This window comes from Dendropsophus ebraccatus, chromosome 5 (assembly GCF_027789765.1).
Source record: "Dendropsophus ebraccatus isolate aDenEbr1 chromosome 5, aDenEbr1.pat, whole genome shotgun sequence".
NCBI classification, from domain to species: Eukaryota; Metazoa; Chordata; class Amphibia; order Anura; family Hylidae; genus Dendropsophus; species Dendropsophus ebraccatus.
The window spans coordinates 77,342,034-77,359,981 of record NC_091458.1 but is presented as its reverse complement, the minus strand read 5'-3'; the positions used below and the strand labels follow the sequence as shown (position 1 = coordinate 77,359,981).

The 17,948-nt window shown below is 38.8% G+C and overlaps 1 protein-coding gene across 1 annotated transcript in view; it reads left to right on the top strand.

The window, feature by feature from the left end:
* The first annotated feature begins 17,502 nt into the window (after positions 1–17,502).
* LOC138794167 (protocadherin-9-like) overlaps positions 17,503–17,948 on the top strand; it is a 544,054-nt gene continuing 543,608 nt past the window's right edge. The window contains exons 1-2 of the mRNA XM_069972938.1: positions 17,503–17,535; positions 17,824–17,883. Coding sequence (XP_069829039.1) covers positions 17,503–17,535; positions 17,824–17,883 — 93 coding nt within the window. The remainder of the gene's footprint in view (positions 17,536–17,823; positions 17,884–17,948) is intronic.

Genomic DNA, 17,948 nt, shown 5'->3' with positions numbered 1-17,948 from the left:
CTGTACTCAGAGATATCACTGTGTTATCTGTGGTGTTACATAGGACTGCAGGTGACATCTACTACATGATCTATACTCAGAGATATCACTGTGTTATCTGTGCTGTTACAAAGGACTGCAGGTGAAATCTACTACATTATCTGTACTCAGAGATACCACTGTGCTATGTGGTGTTACATAGGACTGCAGGTGATATCAGGTGATTTCTCCAGGTTGCAGAAGTTCAAACTTCATCGTGCCCTGTTGTGCTGGTGTCTGTATGTCTGTATACATGTGTGCTGGTGTCTGTATGTCTGTATACATGTGTGCTGGTGTCTGTATACATGTGTGCTGGTGTCTGTGTGTGAGATCAATTCTAGAGAACTGGCTCATATAGCCCATTTTCTCCAGTGGCTTAAAATGTAACCTCTGTTATACAGTTATAAAATTGTAGAACCTAAATGTGAACAAGGTGCAATTCAAATGGACACTTACTTGTATAGCTGTCTCTTGTGCTCGGTATGCAGTGCATTATATTCACCCCTGCAACGTACAATTTATAGCGTGTCTACAAGCCCAGCGGGGCTCATTATGATGGAGACTAAAACTTACACAAGAGTGGGGTAGGGATTCCCCTGTATTCAGAATGCTGTTGAGTGCTAGGCAATGCCCCGTCTGGGATTATTGAATTTCGAGGGTCTATGCAGAGCAGGATAAAGACACCTCTGCTGCACAAACAGGATCTCCTAGAAAGCGTTCTCACCGCCATGTATTCGCTATCACTGGCTTGGGTGAGCTAAACTAGTCTGCCTGGGGGGGGGGCGGGGGGTGATTTGTATATGCTCACTAACATGGAACAGCCTCATTATATTAGCCTTATCAACATATTCTATGTTAGTGAGCATACCGGGGGGGGGGGGGGGGGGGGATATTAATGAACATATACAAATCAAACAGCCCCCCCAGACCCTCAAAATTCAATAACCCCAAACGGGACATTGCCTAGTACTCAACAGCATTCTGAATACAGGGGAACCCCTACCCCACTCTTGTATAAGTTTTAGTCTCCATCATAATGAGCCCCGCTGGGCTTGTAGACACGCTATAAATTGTACGTTGCAAGGGTGAATATAATGCACTGCATACAGAGCACAAGAGGCAGCTATACAAGTAAGTGTCTATTTGAATTGCACCTTGTTCACATTTAATTTCTACAATTTTATAACTGTATAACAGAGGTTACATTTTAAGCCACTGGGGAAAATGGGGTATATGAGCCAGTTCTCTAGAATTGATCGGAACCAAATTATACCTCCCAGCAAGGCGTGGGGCGAACACACTATTTTTTTTTTTTTTATTAATGTGGGGGGCCCAGACACTTTGGTTGTATGGGGCCCCGAAATTCCTGATGGCGGCCCTGTTGATAACAACATGCAAAACTTTCCAATCTAACTCTACCCTGTGCCCTCCCGCCTCTGCACAGTAAATTACCGTTGCTACAGCTGATGCTGCAGCAACGTTTATTTATGATGCAGGATGACATAGGCACAGAGGCACAGAAGTCTCGGCTGTCAGTGATAGCCGCGTTCCAGTGCTGACAATTAACTTTATAGACACTGCGGTTGTCACAATTGCAGCATCTATAGGGCTTCAAACAGTGATTTCTCCTGCAGGGGGAGAATTATCTTTCTGGTAACTTTCAGGGCTCTGGAAAGTGATCACAGAGCCTCAATGGTAGCCATGGACACTGGAAGCCTCAGCCTTCTGGTGTCCAGGCTACAGAGGCTGGTGGGGAAGGGAGGGAGGTAAGGCCGGCGCATGGCCGCTCTCGGCACATGGCTGTGAGCTCTGCCCCCTCCCTTTTCTCTGTTGCCACTGTTACAAGCTTCTAACAGTGGCAGGATGGTGAAAAAACAACTATAATGTCCATTGTTTGTAAAAGACATCTAAAAAAAGTTATTGTAATCATTATTTTGATGTATGCACACAGTGATTGATTTTTAAATATTTTATTTGCATTTTATTGTATGAAATAAGTATTTGATCACCTATCAAACAGCCAAAATTCTGTCTCTCACAGACCTGTTATTTTGACACTCTTATTCTACCCTAATTACCTGTATTAATTGCACCTGTTCCACTTCTTTTACCTGTAAAAGAAAAAGAAAAAAAAAACACCTGACCACACATTGAATCAACCCTACTTCAACTTCTCCACCATAGCCAAGATCAAAGACATCGGGGACAAAAGTGTAGACTTGCACAAGGGATACCAGGGACAAAAAGGACCTGCACAAGGCTTGGATGGGCAACAGGACAATGGGCAAGTAGCCTGAAGGCAACAACAGTTGGCACAATTATTAAAAAATGGAAATAACACAATGATTATTCTGAAAAAGGCCAGGAATCATTCAAAGATTACCATTAACACACTATGCCATCATGGATTAACATCCTTCGGGACACAAAAGATCCCTTTGCTCATGTCAGCAGCATGTATAGGCCCATTTGAAGTTCCCCAATGACCTTCTGGATATTCCAGAGGAGGCCTAGGAGAACATCATGGTAAGAGGAGACCAAAATAAAACTTTTTAGCATCAACTCCACTCGCCATATTTGGAGGAAGAAGGATGAGTACAACTTAGTTCCAACACAGTAGAGTAGACTAAAACACAGTCCCAACCATAAAGCATGAGGGTGTGTGTGTGTGTGTGTGTGTGTGTGTGTGTGTGTGGTCTTTTCTGCAAAGGGGACAGAACAATTAGACCTTATTGAAAGGAGAAGTCCTAATGATGAACTTTTTTTTTAACTGCTGGAGAGGAAGTGGGTGAACAAAACAACATGTAGTTACTTTCCTGGCTCCAGCGCTGGGGTCCACTGTTCTTTGCTCCAGTTCAAGGTCCCTGGCCAATACTAGGTCTGTGTGGGATCTGGGATGTGATGTGTCAGGCCCGGTCAGCCAGTCAGCGGCCGTAACAGGGTCCTCCTCTGCCGCTGAAATGCCTAGCAGTCCTGACACCTCACTTCTTTAAGGGAGGATGGATTGGGCCATATACAGTATCACATGATTTGGGCCAATAACCACCTTATGTAAGTAAAACTATTGAAGATTAGTTTTGGTTGGGTCTTCCAGCATGACAATGACCTAAAACACACAGCCAGGGCAACTAAGGAGTTGCTTTGTAAGAAGCATTTTAATGTTCTGAAGTGGCCTAGCCAATCTTCAGAACTGAATCCAATAGAAAACCTTTGGAGGGAGTAAAAACTCAATGTTGCCCAGTCACATCCCTGAAACTTAAAAGATCTATAGAAGCTCTATATGAATCCCTGCCGCAGTGTGTGCAAACTTAGTCAAGAAAAGTGTTGAGTGAGCTTCATAAAAGTGTCTGTGTTCAGCAATTTGCTTGGCATATTGTCATGATCGTGCCTGAAAAGGCATCAGTGCCACCCTCTGCGGTGAAGATCTGACCTCTGCGCCAAAGACTGCGCTTTTGGCATTAATCCGTTCCTGGTTTTACTGTGTTCTCTGCTTATGTCATCTGTGTTCCGGTCCATGTTTTCTTAGTTCTCCCTAAACTTTCTTTGTTGTCTGCTTTGTTGTGATGGACAGGTCTCCTCACCTCTGGCTTTCTGTGATTTCTTGTGTTTCTCCTGCTCCACCTATCAGCTTGGAGTCCAGGACTTCTGATGTCTTATACCTGTGCCTCTCCCTTCATTCAATGCTCTTGATAGCGTTGTTCAGCTTGTCTGTCTGCTAGATCCTGCCTTTTCTCAGATTGTCTCTATTCCTGGTTTCCTGATCCCTTCGCTTGTCTATTGTCTTTTGGTTCAGTTTACCTTGCCTTGTCCTCTAGTTACCTGGTTATTGTCTCTGGTTTCTGTTTCACCGTGTACCTTGTTTACTGTCTGTTATTGCGTATAGTTCCTTGTACTTTTTCCTTGTATCTCCGTTCCGTGTTTATTAGTATTTCTGACCTGGATTTTATGACCTCGACTTTTCTTTTGGATTCCGACTCTGTACTTCTGCTGCCCGTTTGTTGCCAACCTTGCCCGCCGCCTATTCTTTATTGTGTTAGTTTGTCTCGTCTGGTTTTGTGTTTCGCACTTACTGCAGCGTAGGGAACGCCGCCCACTTGCTCACGGTCGTTTAGGGCCTACTCTGCGAGTAGGTAGGGACAGCGTTGGAGGTCTTAGCCATAGGGCCCACTTGTCCTGTGTCTCTGTGTTCCCAGGGGCCCTGACACATATCACTCCCCACATCTGGACAAGTTGGAGGCATACCGAGGAGTATCTGTAAAACACAGATGCAGCCTATATAGGCTATGTTCACACTACGTATATTTGAGGCTGTATATTTGAGGCTGTATAGCAACCAAAACAAGGAGTGGATTGAAAACACAGAAAGGATCTGTTCACATAATGTTGTAATTGAGTGGATGGCCGTCATTTAATGGCAAATATATACTGTTATTTTAAAACAACGGCTGTTATATTGAAATAATGGCAGTTATTTATCGTTATATGGCGGCCATCCACTCAATTTCAACATTATGTGAACAGAGCCTTTCTGTGTTTTCAATCCACTCCTGGTTTTGGTTGCTATGAAGACCTGACATGAGGACCAAATACAGCCTCAAATATACATAGTGTGAACCCAGCCTTAGGCTATATCAAGGTTTTACAGGACTCCCTAGACTGGTATTTACCTTTTCCAGATGCAGGGAGTTAAATGCAGAGCATTCAGGTTTACAGAAGTTGCTGAACCCGGACACTTTCATGTTCACTCAACAATAGTCAAGAACTGTAAGAAACGTCTCTGTAAATGCAAACTAGAGTTTTGGTATCAAATATTTAGTTCTTTTTTTCTACTGTATCAAATACTTTCATGCAATAAAATACAAAATAATTACTTAAAAAACAAACAATTAATATATAAATTATATCTATCATTTAAAGGGGAAAATACATGTATTTTTATGTTTGTGGATTGTTGGACCTCAGCAAACTTCATGTAGCTGTTGCCCTTCAAATAAAAGCTTTAGTGCTTCAATGCCATCATACATCTCACAATTCAGTACGTCATAACAGTGTGTTTCCCTTCTTACTTTAAACAGCAGAGAAATTGTTCCTTAGTCCAGAAGACTAGACAGGGTTATTGTTAAGGTAACATACTGTACATAATAGTATGAAATGCTTATATGTGTCATCCGTTTTAGGTGGCATTTTCTGCAGATGCATTGCAAGAATGGAATTCATATTCTTGCACCCTCTAAACTTCAAAACCAAGAAGATGTAGTACAATACTTAGCGCTACACTCTAGAATAAGCAATTAAAAGAATTATTTTTATAGACAAAAATTGGATAGATGGATGCTCATCAAAGTCTTACTATAAAGCTATTAGAACGGACAGGAAAACTTGTGATGTTCAAGAAGCTTAGAAGCTGAGGAAAGGAGTGAGGCTTGAAGGATACAAGGGATCAAGTTATGGCTTTTTGAGGATTGAAACAATCAATGAATGCTTAGAAGAGGATGGAGAAATTACAGATAAAACGAGATGTTAAATGTTTTAGTTAAATGAGGAATTAAAGAAAGTCTGAGCGAGATTAGGTGTAATAGAATCAAAGGATCAGAGTGGAGTGACTTCATCTTCAGTCTCAACATTAAATATGGAGGGGCAGTCATAGTGGCTGAGAAAAGTGTTCTTTGGAGAATATGTAATAATCTCAAAATTCATGACGTGCTTTGTCTGCACAGATAATTAAAGGTTAGCTGTAAAGATAAAATATTAAGGAGGTACCAATGGCCAAATCTTAGTTTTAAAGATGACTTTTTCGGAAAATCTGTTTGTCAAATATTACACACAAAAGAGAACTGGAATGGTGGAGCATACCTATGAATGTATTGGTATTGGGATACTATACTCATGACCAGCAAAAAAGGGTTTCATTTTTCATTTTAACAAACAGTGTCACTCAAAATTACTGTATCTCCACATATTAGTTTTTTATGTCATTTTTTTTTTTTTTTTGGGGGGGGGCTCCCAATTGCCCTTTGATTGCTCACAAAAAGTATGTACAGATGTATACACCCCTGGATAATACCCTGAGCAGCTAGGGTGAGGGGCAGATTGCCTGTCCCAGTGACTGAAGTGAGTGGATGCTGAGATGCATACAGCATTGCCTCAAGGCATAAACGAACATATTCATATGAACATGACACTAATTGTTCGTGTTCTCCGATCACGAACAATTTGTTTGATGATCGGAATGGTTATAATTAGATATGAGCGAACCCGAACGTTCGCCATTTGATTAGCGATGGCTTCTAAACTTGGATAAAGCCCTAATGCTATGTGGAAAACATGGATATAGTCATTGGCTGTATCCATGTTTTCCAGACAACCTTAGAGCTTTATCCAAGTTCAGCAGCCACTGCTAATCAAATGCCAAATGATCGGGTTCGGATGGACTCAAACCCGAACCCGGTTCGCTCATCTCTAGTTATAATGATAGTTTTAAAACATATTTGAACTTTTGAACTTTTTATCTCGCAATGTACGCAACTGTGTAATTTATCCTTTGCACCTGATAATCTGTACACATGTGCGTAACTCTACACCTAAATGTACGCAGCGACGTAATTTACGATTTGCACCTGATAATCTGTACGCATGTGCGCAGACTGAAATGTACGCTTCTACTGTACATTCGTTATTTGTTTGTGAATATTCAGCAAACACAAACCAATCACAATCATTTTTTTTTTTTTTTATGTTTGTTTTCGGGATCACAACCGAACATCGGGATGTTCACTCATCACTAATTGCCAAATACTTCCAGGCCACTTAGTGTACATGGGCTGGGAGGAAACAAATACAAGCAACACAGAAGACATTTGAGATCTAACAAATTAATTATTTTTGTAGATTTTTAGCTGAATCCAAGTTGATTTGCTTATCAAGTGCCTCTGTTGTCCATGGATTATTTTTGGTATTACCTTATTCACTTAAATAGGCTTGAGCAGTAATGCCATATGGCTCATGGTTCCTTTATGTAATAGAATAAGACAGATAGAAAGTTATGAAAAGTTGCTGGTATAAAGTTCTGACATTCAATGGAAAAGTACACTTGCTTTTAATAAGTAGCATGATGTGGCATGATGCAACATTTTTACTATGTTAACTTTTTTTTTTTTTTCCCAATTTGATATAAAACTCCATTAAAGGTTTTGCAGTTGTATTACTTCCATAAGAGTGTGATAGAACCATTACATTGGAAATATATTACACGGAAATAGAAGTTCTCCATACCTTTTTTATAAAATAATAATTTATAAATGAATAATTGGTATAGAGCTGAACATAATTTTGCCGTGTATTATTATTTCATCTGCTAGTCTCTGATGATTATGTATACAATTATTACCTACACAAAAATTAACAGCAGATGTTTAATTAACTCTGCTGAAACAAATAAAGCCTTCAGGAGTTTGCAATCCTGTTACATAAGAGTTATTGGTTGAAAAACCTTCAATGACTTTGTAATACAATAATGATTCAACTACTGGGGCCTAAGGTTAGTCAGAAGAATGATGATAAAAGATCAGCCAAACGATGTCATAATCCGTCTGTTTGTAATATTTGATAAGCGGAACTATGAAATTTCTATGATATTTTGGCTTGTGTAGTGCTAAGTAAGTCATATACTCTGATATGAATTACTCTGTATTTATGCATGTTTATTTTAAAATTGGATTAAAAATGATTAGCTTGTGGGGATGTAATACCTCCATTTTATGTTCTGGTCTGTTTTAGTTTAGTATCATGCTAGTTATAGAGTACATGTTGTAAACAACTTGTCAAAATGTCAATATTTCAATGTCTGTGTGGAATTAGTATAATTAATTCTGTCATCAGGTATCCTATTTGTGTATAGCCAGGAACATTTACAGATGGAAAAACTTTTTTTTTTCTTTCATTGGAAAAGCTGCTTATTTATTTTCTGCAGCTGAAGGTTGTCTGTAAGAAAGTTCTCCTCTGTGACACTCTTCCATAAAAGTACTTAACCATGTCATTGGTTTCTACACTGTCAGCGCTTCAATTGTGAATCTTCTCAAATTATACTATAGTACAACTCTAGTTACTAAGATTAGGGCAGCAAGAGTAAAACCTCACAAGATTGTAAGCACAGGTTTACACAGAGCAAACGTGAGATTTGTACCTGTATTTCTGCCTGAGGCTATGTTTCACACAGTGTATTGAATGACATCCACCTCAAAAGATGTCCGTCATTCAACAGATTGTGTGAAAAAGACATCTTTAAAAAAAAAAAAAAAAAAACGAACAAACAAATAACAGGTTCTGTTATTTTGTTGAATGCATTAAAGAGGTGGTCCAACAAGCAGAAGATTGCTAAAGCCTTTAGCTGACACTGGAACTTTACCCCTCCCCTTTGACCTGCGGGGGTTGGGACTAAGATATGATTGATGTTCAATAGAGGCACAGTGTCTTCAAAGCCACTATGCAACTGACATTGTGTGCAAGCATAGTTTTGCCTGCATGCGATGATTGCGACTCCTTCCATGTCTCACAAGGCATACTTCCGAGATGTTGAAACAAGAGAAAAAAAGCACAAGGAAGTTGAAGCCTTCAGCCATCTTTTGCTCACCAGACAACTCCTTTAACTCCTACTCAACATATGACGCACTAGTACATCATGACCTACGACCTAACGCATTATGACATACTCTTACGCTATAAGGCACAGCAATAAGTATAGTTGCTGGGTATTCACTGTCTATGATGGAGGGTAGCAATCGCTTTTTTAATTAATTTTTTTCTTTTACTTCTTAAGTCCCTCTAGGGGACTATTACAAGTGTCCATGGGATTGCTTATGCTGGTCAATGCTATGCAATTCCAGTCAGTGATATTAGTGCTCTGCTTTGCTAATCTTAGCTGATCTCAGCTTACAGTATTCATGTGATTAGTGTAACAATCCATTGGCTGCAGAAATTTGGAAAGCTATATATGAATTTTCCTCTTATAGCTATCTAATAGCATCATATTTCTAATAATTTGTCTTTGGGCTCTCAATCTCATGTACTTTTATTTGCCCTCTACATTTCTTTACTGCAGTCTCTACAACTGCTGAATGTACATGACACAGCCTGGGGCCTTTCAATGTCACAAATCCCCATTATGATCTTTATTTGAGAAGGATTCTGTAACTTCAACATGACAGTTTAGCAGTATATTTAGGTTTCTGTATCATAAGTGGCTGTTTCAGTTTTAAGGTTTGATTTTAAAGTTAACTCTTGAAATGTGTTATAAAATAACTGCGATGGATATATTGCTTTTATCATTAACCTCTTCCCATCAGCAATCTGTATATATACGTTCCTACTGCACATACCCCATGCAGTAGGAATGTATATATACGTTCCTGCACTGACGTGGCTTCCTGATGTGTGTGGGACCTCTGCAATGAGAATGACCCTGAACACATCAATGCGTTTGGGGCCGGAGGTAATGAGAGGCAGGTGCCATCCCGCAGCTGCATCTCATTATCCCCTTAAACGCTGCAATCTATAGCGATCGTGGCTTTTAAGGTACTTAGTGACAGATAAAGCATCACTTTACCCGGTCACTGAGTGACCGGGTCCCGAGCGCATGTGCCGACGGGCGGGGGTACGCCTCTTAATTCCGTCCTGTCGGTTTGGTGATCTGTGTATAGAGTCGGCTTTCAGGCAGGCTCTATGCACAGATTGCCAATAACACTGATCTATGCCATGCTATAGCATGGCATAGATCAGTACATGCAATCTAATGATTGCATAATTTACAGTGAAAACTAGTGGACAAAAAAAAGGTATTAAAAAAGTTTTTTAAAGTATTTAAAAAATAACCTTATAAACCCCTCCCAATAAACGTTTAATATACCCCCTTGCCCATTTTAAAAATATATATATATATATATAAAAAATGAATAAATAAACATTACATATTGTAGCGTGCGGAATCGTCTAATCTATTAAGATATTACATTATTGTTCCTGCATGGTGAATAGCGTAAACGGAAAAAAAAGAAACATACACCAGGATTGCTGTTTTCCTTTTTTATGTTATATATCAGAAAAAAAAATATTAAAAAGCGATCAAAATTTTTCTGTTACACCAATGTGATATAAATAAAAACTAGAGATCATGGCACAAAAAAATGACATCCCAACCAGTCCTGTATGTGGAAAAATAAAAGTGCTATGGCTCTTAGAAGGCGGGGAGGAAAATTACATTAATTTGACCCGGACTTTTGTGCATCAAAGGGCTCTGTCTTGAAGGGGTTAATATTATTACTTTGATGTAAAATGTGTTACTAATTCTAATAATAAAATTGGCAAAACTATCTAAACACATGAACAAGAAGCAAAATAGATAGAAAAGTGAATGGTGCGTGCGACAAAGTTAAAGCATTTAAAAATTGATAAATGCCATCTGTTATGTTACTTGTTTGAAAAAGGTATTTTATGCAATTGTATTCTTAGCCTAAAACAGCAGTAGTTCTACAGCAGCTTTTGTTTTTCAGTATTTTCATGTCATATTTTCCTATATTACTTGTTGTTTCAATAATTTTCTAAATGATTATCAGTTTTGTATAACAAAAAACCCACACTTGTTCTGTTTTCAGAATAAATATTTTCCTAGTGTTATATATATATTTTTTTACCATAAAAATACCCCAAACTCAGCACCCCCTGAGTTGTCACTCTGCCAATCATTGATTGATGAGTTATCCTGTCAATAGCTAATCAGGCCATTTTGGCTGGAAAACCCCTTTAAAGTAGCCCTCACGCAATGGCTATGAGCCTTTAATGGGGAAATAAGCAGAGCATTAGCTGCTATTGTGATTTAGGGCACACAGCCTAGAATATGAAGCATATGCCCATGTTCCCAGTACTGTTGAACCCCTGAGGAAGTCTCAACACAGGACGGAACACATAGGAAAGTACAGGCCACAACTTATTTTGCCTCTCCCCAACAGTGATCTTTATTACCCCTTGCCTGTTCATGTGTGCTTGTGCATTTTCTTACTGGTACTGTCTACCCGTTCCATCCTTTGGCTATGTTTATTATTAGCATTTCACTTTATTATTGTTACACATATTAACCCCTAGACAACCAAGGACGTACCAATACGCCCTGGAAGTCTGTGCCCAGACAACCCTGGCCGTACTGGTACGTCGTGACCTATAACATTAGAGAATCTGTGTAAACCTGTATATGGTTGTGTTCGGACTGACCTATAGAATAATGGTATCATGTTGCTTTTACCATATAGTGCATTACGTAGACACAGGAACCCCACAAACATTACCATATTGCATCCTTTTTTACTATTTCACCTATTTATATCTTTATAAATAATAATTTTGGGGTTCCATCATACATGTTATGGTAGAATGAAAGACGCTATTACACAGTACAACTATTCCTGTAAACAAACAAGCCCACTCATGGCCCTGTAGATAGAAAACTGAAAGTGCTAGAGCTCTTAGAAGGGGAGGAGGAAAAAACGAAAACACAAAAATGAAAGTTTGTGCGGTTCACTGGGTCATTTTGGGCCTGGTCCTCAAAGGGTTAAGTGTTGCATTTACAGGAATTAAAGTATATGTTGTATATTCATTGTCTGGGGAAGTCTGTTGGCATATTTATCCTTATTGCAGGTCCTGGGTTTATGTATATCCTCATGGCCCTATGTTGAGTAGTGTTTAAAAGGATTATCCAGCAAAAATATGTTTCTCTTAAATCAACTGGCTTCAAAAAGTTATATAGATGTGTAATTTACTTCTATTTAGACACCTCAAGTCTTCCCATACTTATCAGCTGCTGTTTGTCCTGCAGGAAATGTTTTCTTTCCAATCTGACACAGGGCTCTCTGCTGACATCTCTGTACAAAACAGGAACTGTCCAGAACAGCAGCAAATCCCCATAGAAAACTTTCTCTGGAAAGTTCCCGTCTCGGCTAAAGATGTCAGCAGAGAGCACTGTGTCAGACTGAAAAGAAAACATTTCCTACAGGCCATACAGCAGCTGATAAGTACTGGAAGTCCTGAGATTTTTCAATAGAGGTACATTACAAATCTGTATAACTTTCTGAAACTAGTTAAGTTGAAAGAAAAAGAATTTCGCTGGATAACCCTGTTAAATGTTTTAAAACAGGTTTGGGATGTGTATCTGTACTTTGGATATGTAACAATACAGTTTTTTCTATTTCTATAAATTTTTTTGTTTTTTGTTTTTTGTGACATACACTTTATTATTTTGTGTTTCTATGTAGTTTTTTTTTTGTATGTCAGCTTTGAGCACCCGTTCAACTGGTAGTGCATATTCCAGTTCTATTGGTATATGAACCTGCACTCCGCCAATCATTGATTGATTGATGAGCTATCCTGATGATAGCTAATAAGGTCATTTTACATGAAAAACCCTATAAAAGTGGACCTCAAGTAATGAGCAAAGCTGCTATGGTGGTTTAGGTCATGTAGCCTAGAATATGGATCCCATGCCCATGTTTCCAGTATTGTTGTTGCTGAAAGAGAGTTGACTTCATAGATCAATTGATTAAAGTGTTTTTAATAATACACTTTCTCAGAAATAACTTGGCCTATACATGGCCACACTTTCATGACAACACTATTCCTAAATTCTGTAGCCTTTAGTATTATCCAATATAACCATGATAGTTGTCTTTATTTTTTTTCTTCCCCACTCCAAAGGTATCACACATAAATAACTTTTCAGACAGAATGACCTTCATATATAACGTGAAAACTTGTTTTCAGTCTGTCATTGCATGCAAATCCCCTTGTTAATATTCTCTGGAGTTCTGGTGCTATCATTTCTCTTCTTTTTTCTCATTATCTCCAGCACTTTGTCCTATACTAAGAAGAAATTAGCTTCTAATGAGTTTTGTCCTAGTTTTGTGTTACTTGTTGTTTGAACAATCTGCTTAAAGAGCGCAGGTGAAAACCCATGACAAGCTGGATTTGTTACAATGCACCAGAAAAATATACTGAGTGATGTCATTGCCTAACTAATAACGAAAAACTTTTACTATTCAAATTTAAAAATATAAAGAATCTACGCAAATAAATAATATTTTAAAATTTAAAATATTAAACTTTTCACCCGCTCTAAACCATGCATTTTTTTTTTAATTAGAGGGATATAGTATTGGCAACTTGGCTACAGTGCTGCCTGTCTGTGTTATCTATCCAAATTTATTGTATATTTACAGTACCTTCATGTTCAATTCATTTCTATAGGAGGAAAAAAACATGTTACTTTTTCCTGAATTTATAGAAAACAGACAATTCCGTGCAGAATTTTCCAGTGTTTCTCTACTCCAGTTATCATTACCCACCAACAGGCCATGTTTTGAAGATATCCCATACAAAGAACATCTGTGATAATACCTGATGGACTGAGCATAATTATATCACCTGTAAAATACTAAGGAAATCGTCAAAACATGACCTGTTGATGGGCCATGAGGACTGGAATTCGGGTTAATTTTGGTTTTGTTTCCCATGCATCAACTTGAATGTGTAACAAGAAAAAATAGAGGGGTGTTATCAGCTCACCAGCTTGTAGCTTGAAATGTTATCCTGTGTGTAGTAAAGAAGGAAGTACAGAGGAGAAAGCCAGACCGAATCTGTGATGCAGAAAGGAAAAATGTTTTCAGCTCTCAACAGAGTAAAACTTAAAGGGGCCATACACCTTCAATCCATCAGTTAAATCTCCCGCCTGCAGCCCATCCTCACCATACAGAGGAGCAATTGGCATTGCTGTATGTGTTATCTATGGAGAGTGGTAAGACACAGTGAGATCAATCTCTCTGCTGCTTATCTGTTTCTAAACAAAGTGTTTCCCTGTGATTTTCCATCATGGCCAACCCCTATCACCACTGACATCATCTGTCTGTGGTGGTTCAGGACCATGCAATACATGCTAGACTGAGAGCTGAAGCCACCATGAGTGGTGGCCACACCTGGATTGTGATTTTAACATTTTTTTTTATAAGTATACTTTTCTATGTACTACTTGCTCTCATTATGTGCACTTTACCCATGTACTATGTCACCTTAGCATATTAGCACTTGTGGATGACCTGTACATTGCCCCCCCCCCCCTCCCCCTCATTCTAAATTGTCATTTAGCCTGTCTCTTTTAATTCCATTTACTTTTTGGTATAATATATATATATATATATATATATATATATATATATATATATAATTATTATTATTATTTTTTTTTTTCATTATATACTGCTTGATGTGGATCATCTTATATATATATATATATATATATATATATATATATATATATATATATATATATATATAGGTTTGTGGTATTGATTGCTAAAGCCTCTCCTTCAGACTATACAGATTCCAATCTTTAACTCCCTCCTAATATGTTTTATGCCTGACTCCCTCCACCTTTTTTGGAGCCCATCTTTGGACTTGTTCTATTTTATCAAAATCCTTTTTCGGGATTCCTTTATATGGATTTCTTTATATATCATAAGTAGAATATATAACCTTAACATAAGCTGAACCACTATAAATAACTAAAAATATAGTGTGCTCTTACACCAAGTAAAATAATTTATAACATTTCGTGAAATTGGAGGGGACAAGTTAAATCACAGGGACGGTTCTGGCACTGGTTTACAGACTGGCTCAGAATCGGCCATGCATAGTGCTCAGCCTCTCATCAAAGGCAATCATGAATAAGGATGGGATTAAACTGAAAATCTCAAATTCAATATTTGGCCCTATTTTTATCGGCTACCAAACTCATATCTTTTGTGTCTCTGCTCAAGACATCTTTGCTATGTGGTCCACACCAATCCTTATGAATCTTGTGTAATGTTTAAGAAATGACGCCACTTGGATCATTGTTGTGGGCCTCTGCAAAATGTAACAAAAAAGGATGTGTTTTAGTCCTTTTTTTTATATTTGCAATATTTTCAGTCATTCTTACCTTTAACCTCTTAAGTCACTTCACCTCTGAGTCACTTTTCGTTTTTGCGTTTTCATTTTTTCCTCCTTGTGTTTAAAAACCCATAACACTTGCATTTTTTTAACTAGAAACCCACATGAGCCCTTATTTTTTGCATCACTAATTGTACTTTGCAATGACAAGCTGAATTTTGCATAAAGTACACTGTGAAACCAGGAAAAAATTCAAAGTGTGGTAAAATTGAACAAAAAAATGCATTTCTTTTATTTGGGGGGTATTTGTTTGTACTTTATTCGCCCTAGGGAAAAACTGACTTGTTAAGTATGTTCCTCAAGTTGTTACAATTACATTGATATATAACGTGTATAACTTTTCTTTTATCTGATGGCCTGTAAAAAATTCAAACCATTGTTAACAAATATATGTTCCTTAAATTTGCTCCATTCCCAGGCTTATATCGCTTTTATCTTTTGGTCTATGGGGCTGTGTGAGGTGTCATTTTTTGTGCCATGATGTTTACTTTCTATCGGTACCTTGATTGCGCATATGCCACTTTTTAATCGCTTTTTATTACATTTTTTCTGGATTTGATGCAACCAAAAATGCGCAATTTTGCACTTTTTTGTGCTTACGCCATTTACCGTGCAAGATCAGGAATGTGATTAATTAATAGTTCAGGCGATTACGCACGCGGCGATAGCAAACATGTTTATTTATTTATTTACTTTTATTTAAAACATGGGAAAAGGGGGGTGATTCAAACTTTTATTAGGGGAGGGGGCTTTTTACTAATAACAACACTTTTTTTTTTTTTAACACTTATACTAGAAGCCCCCCTGGGAGACTTCTAGTATAAGTATACTGATCTCTCATTGAGATCTTTGCGGTATAGTTACAGCAAAGATCGATGAGATCGGCACTCGGATGTTTTCGGCTGCTGCAGCCGAAAGCATCCGAGTGCCGAGTCGGGATCAGTGCCATTTTGGTGAAGACACCCGGCCGGTAAAGATTTGTTGGGTGATCCACCCCACTAGACTCCAGGGAAGTGCTGCGTCCAGTAATTGGATGCAGCTGTCATCTTTGACAGCTGCATCTGATTACTGTATTAGCGGGCACGGCGATCGGGCCTTGCCCGCTAATAGCCGGGGACTCGGGATACACGCGGCACCCGGGACCGCGGCGGTTAAGAGCGAGGTCGCTGCGCGGCCCCGCTCTGAACACCTCTTGCGGACACATGACGTACCGGTGCGTCATGCGCCCTTAAGAGGTTAAAGAGGATGTACCACCAGGTACATCCTCTTTAATCTGAACCCATGGATCAAACGGCGCCGTCACAGTGAAGCACAGTTCCTGTGCACGGCGCTGTTCTATGCACCGGAACCGGCCGGTGCTCAAGCACTGGAGGCGGGCCGGGCCACCCCCAGTGGGAGGGAATTCCCTCCCCTGTATGACACGGCTCCATTCATTTTAAGGGGAGGAAATTCCCTCCCACTGGGGGTGAGCCGGCCTACCTCCAGTGCTTGAGCACCGGCCGGTTCCGGTGCATAGAACGACGCCGTGCACGGAAAGCGGTCCGCGGTCCGAAAAACAGACTGCCGCAACGGTTTCCCCGTGACGGCGCCGTTCGATCCGTTGGTTCAGCTTAAAGAGGATGTAACTGGTGGTACTTCTTCTTTAAACCTTTTATTATTCTGCTGATATATTGTTTAACACATTTTGGCTATGTTCACACAACGTTTTTTCAGCTCTGTTTAAAATTACGTTTGTCATTTTGAGTCAAAAATAATGGACGTCATTTAGCAGCCTGGCCTTCTCTCAGTGCAATGACTAGTGTTTGCACATTATTCCAGTTTGGGGTTACTGAGTGGACTTTGAGTCTTAATTGTAAAGTCCATTGAATTTAAGAGTAAAAACGGAGAGAGAACGGTGACAAAAGAAAAATTGTGTGTGAACAACTAATAAAAAAAGTCTGCTGTTTGCAAAACATGTCCGAAAATAATGATCATGTTCATTATTTTGACGTCCACTGTAAAAACGTCTGTTATGCAATGCATTGTGTGCATTTACGTCCGTCTTCCCATTGACTTCAATGCATTGCCATTGCAATCAATTAACTCGCAGAAAAAACTGACAGTTTTTAAAATATCAAATCGGCCGCCTTTGCTCTATTTTTGACATTGTGTGAACATAGCCATACATTGTGTTACATATATTGCATAGACTGTGTAAAATAAAAGCAAAATACGGCTTGAATTTGGAGTGAAAATAAAACAATGTGTGAACAGATAAAAAAAAACAAATGTAATTTATTTGCAAAAGCAGGTTGTAAATAATGAGCATATTCATTAATATAATATATGTTATAATTAGAATCCTCCTTCTAAACTTAAATAGGCCCTATTCCACCAACAGATCTGACGACAGATTATCTGCCAAAGATTTGAAGCCAAACCCAGGAGTGGATTTGAAAAGAGAAGAAATCCAGTCTTTCTTTTATGACCGGTTCTCAGATTATAGTCTGTTCCTGGGTTTGGCTTCAAATCTTTGGCAGATAATCTGTCGTCAGATCTGTTGGTGGAATAGGGCCTAGCGAGACTTTTCGTTTGATCAGCAATCAGCTTATCAGATGCCTGCCTTTCAACTCTGTTCCGCTCCCTGACACTCCACTCAAAGAGTCTGAAAAAGGGAAACTAGGAGGAGGCGGCTAATAATCATGACTATATTATTATTATTATTATTATTATTATTATTATTATGCTAGTGTATCCTTTTTTTTCTGAATAGACTTTTCTAAGTGTTTGTTATTCTCAATATAGGGCCAGGACTTACCATTGCACGAGATTCTGAATGCTACTTGTGACAACAGCGGCCTGCAGGTATGATTTTGTGCATAAAACTAGTGTATGTATGCAATGCAAGACAATGTAAGGAATTTCTTTAG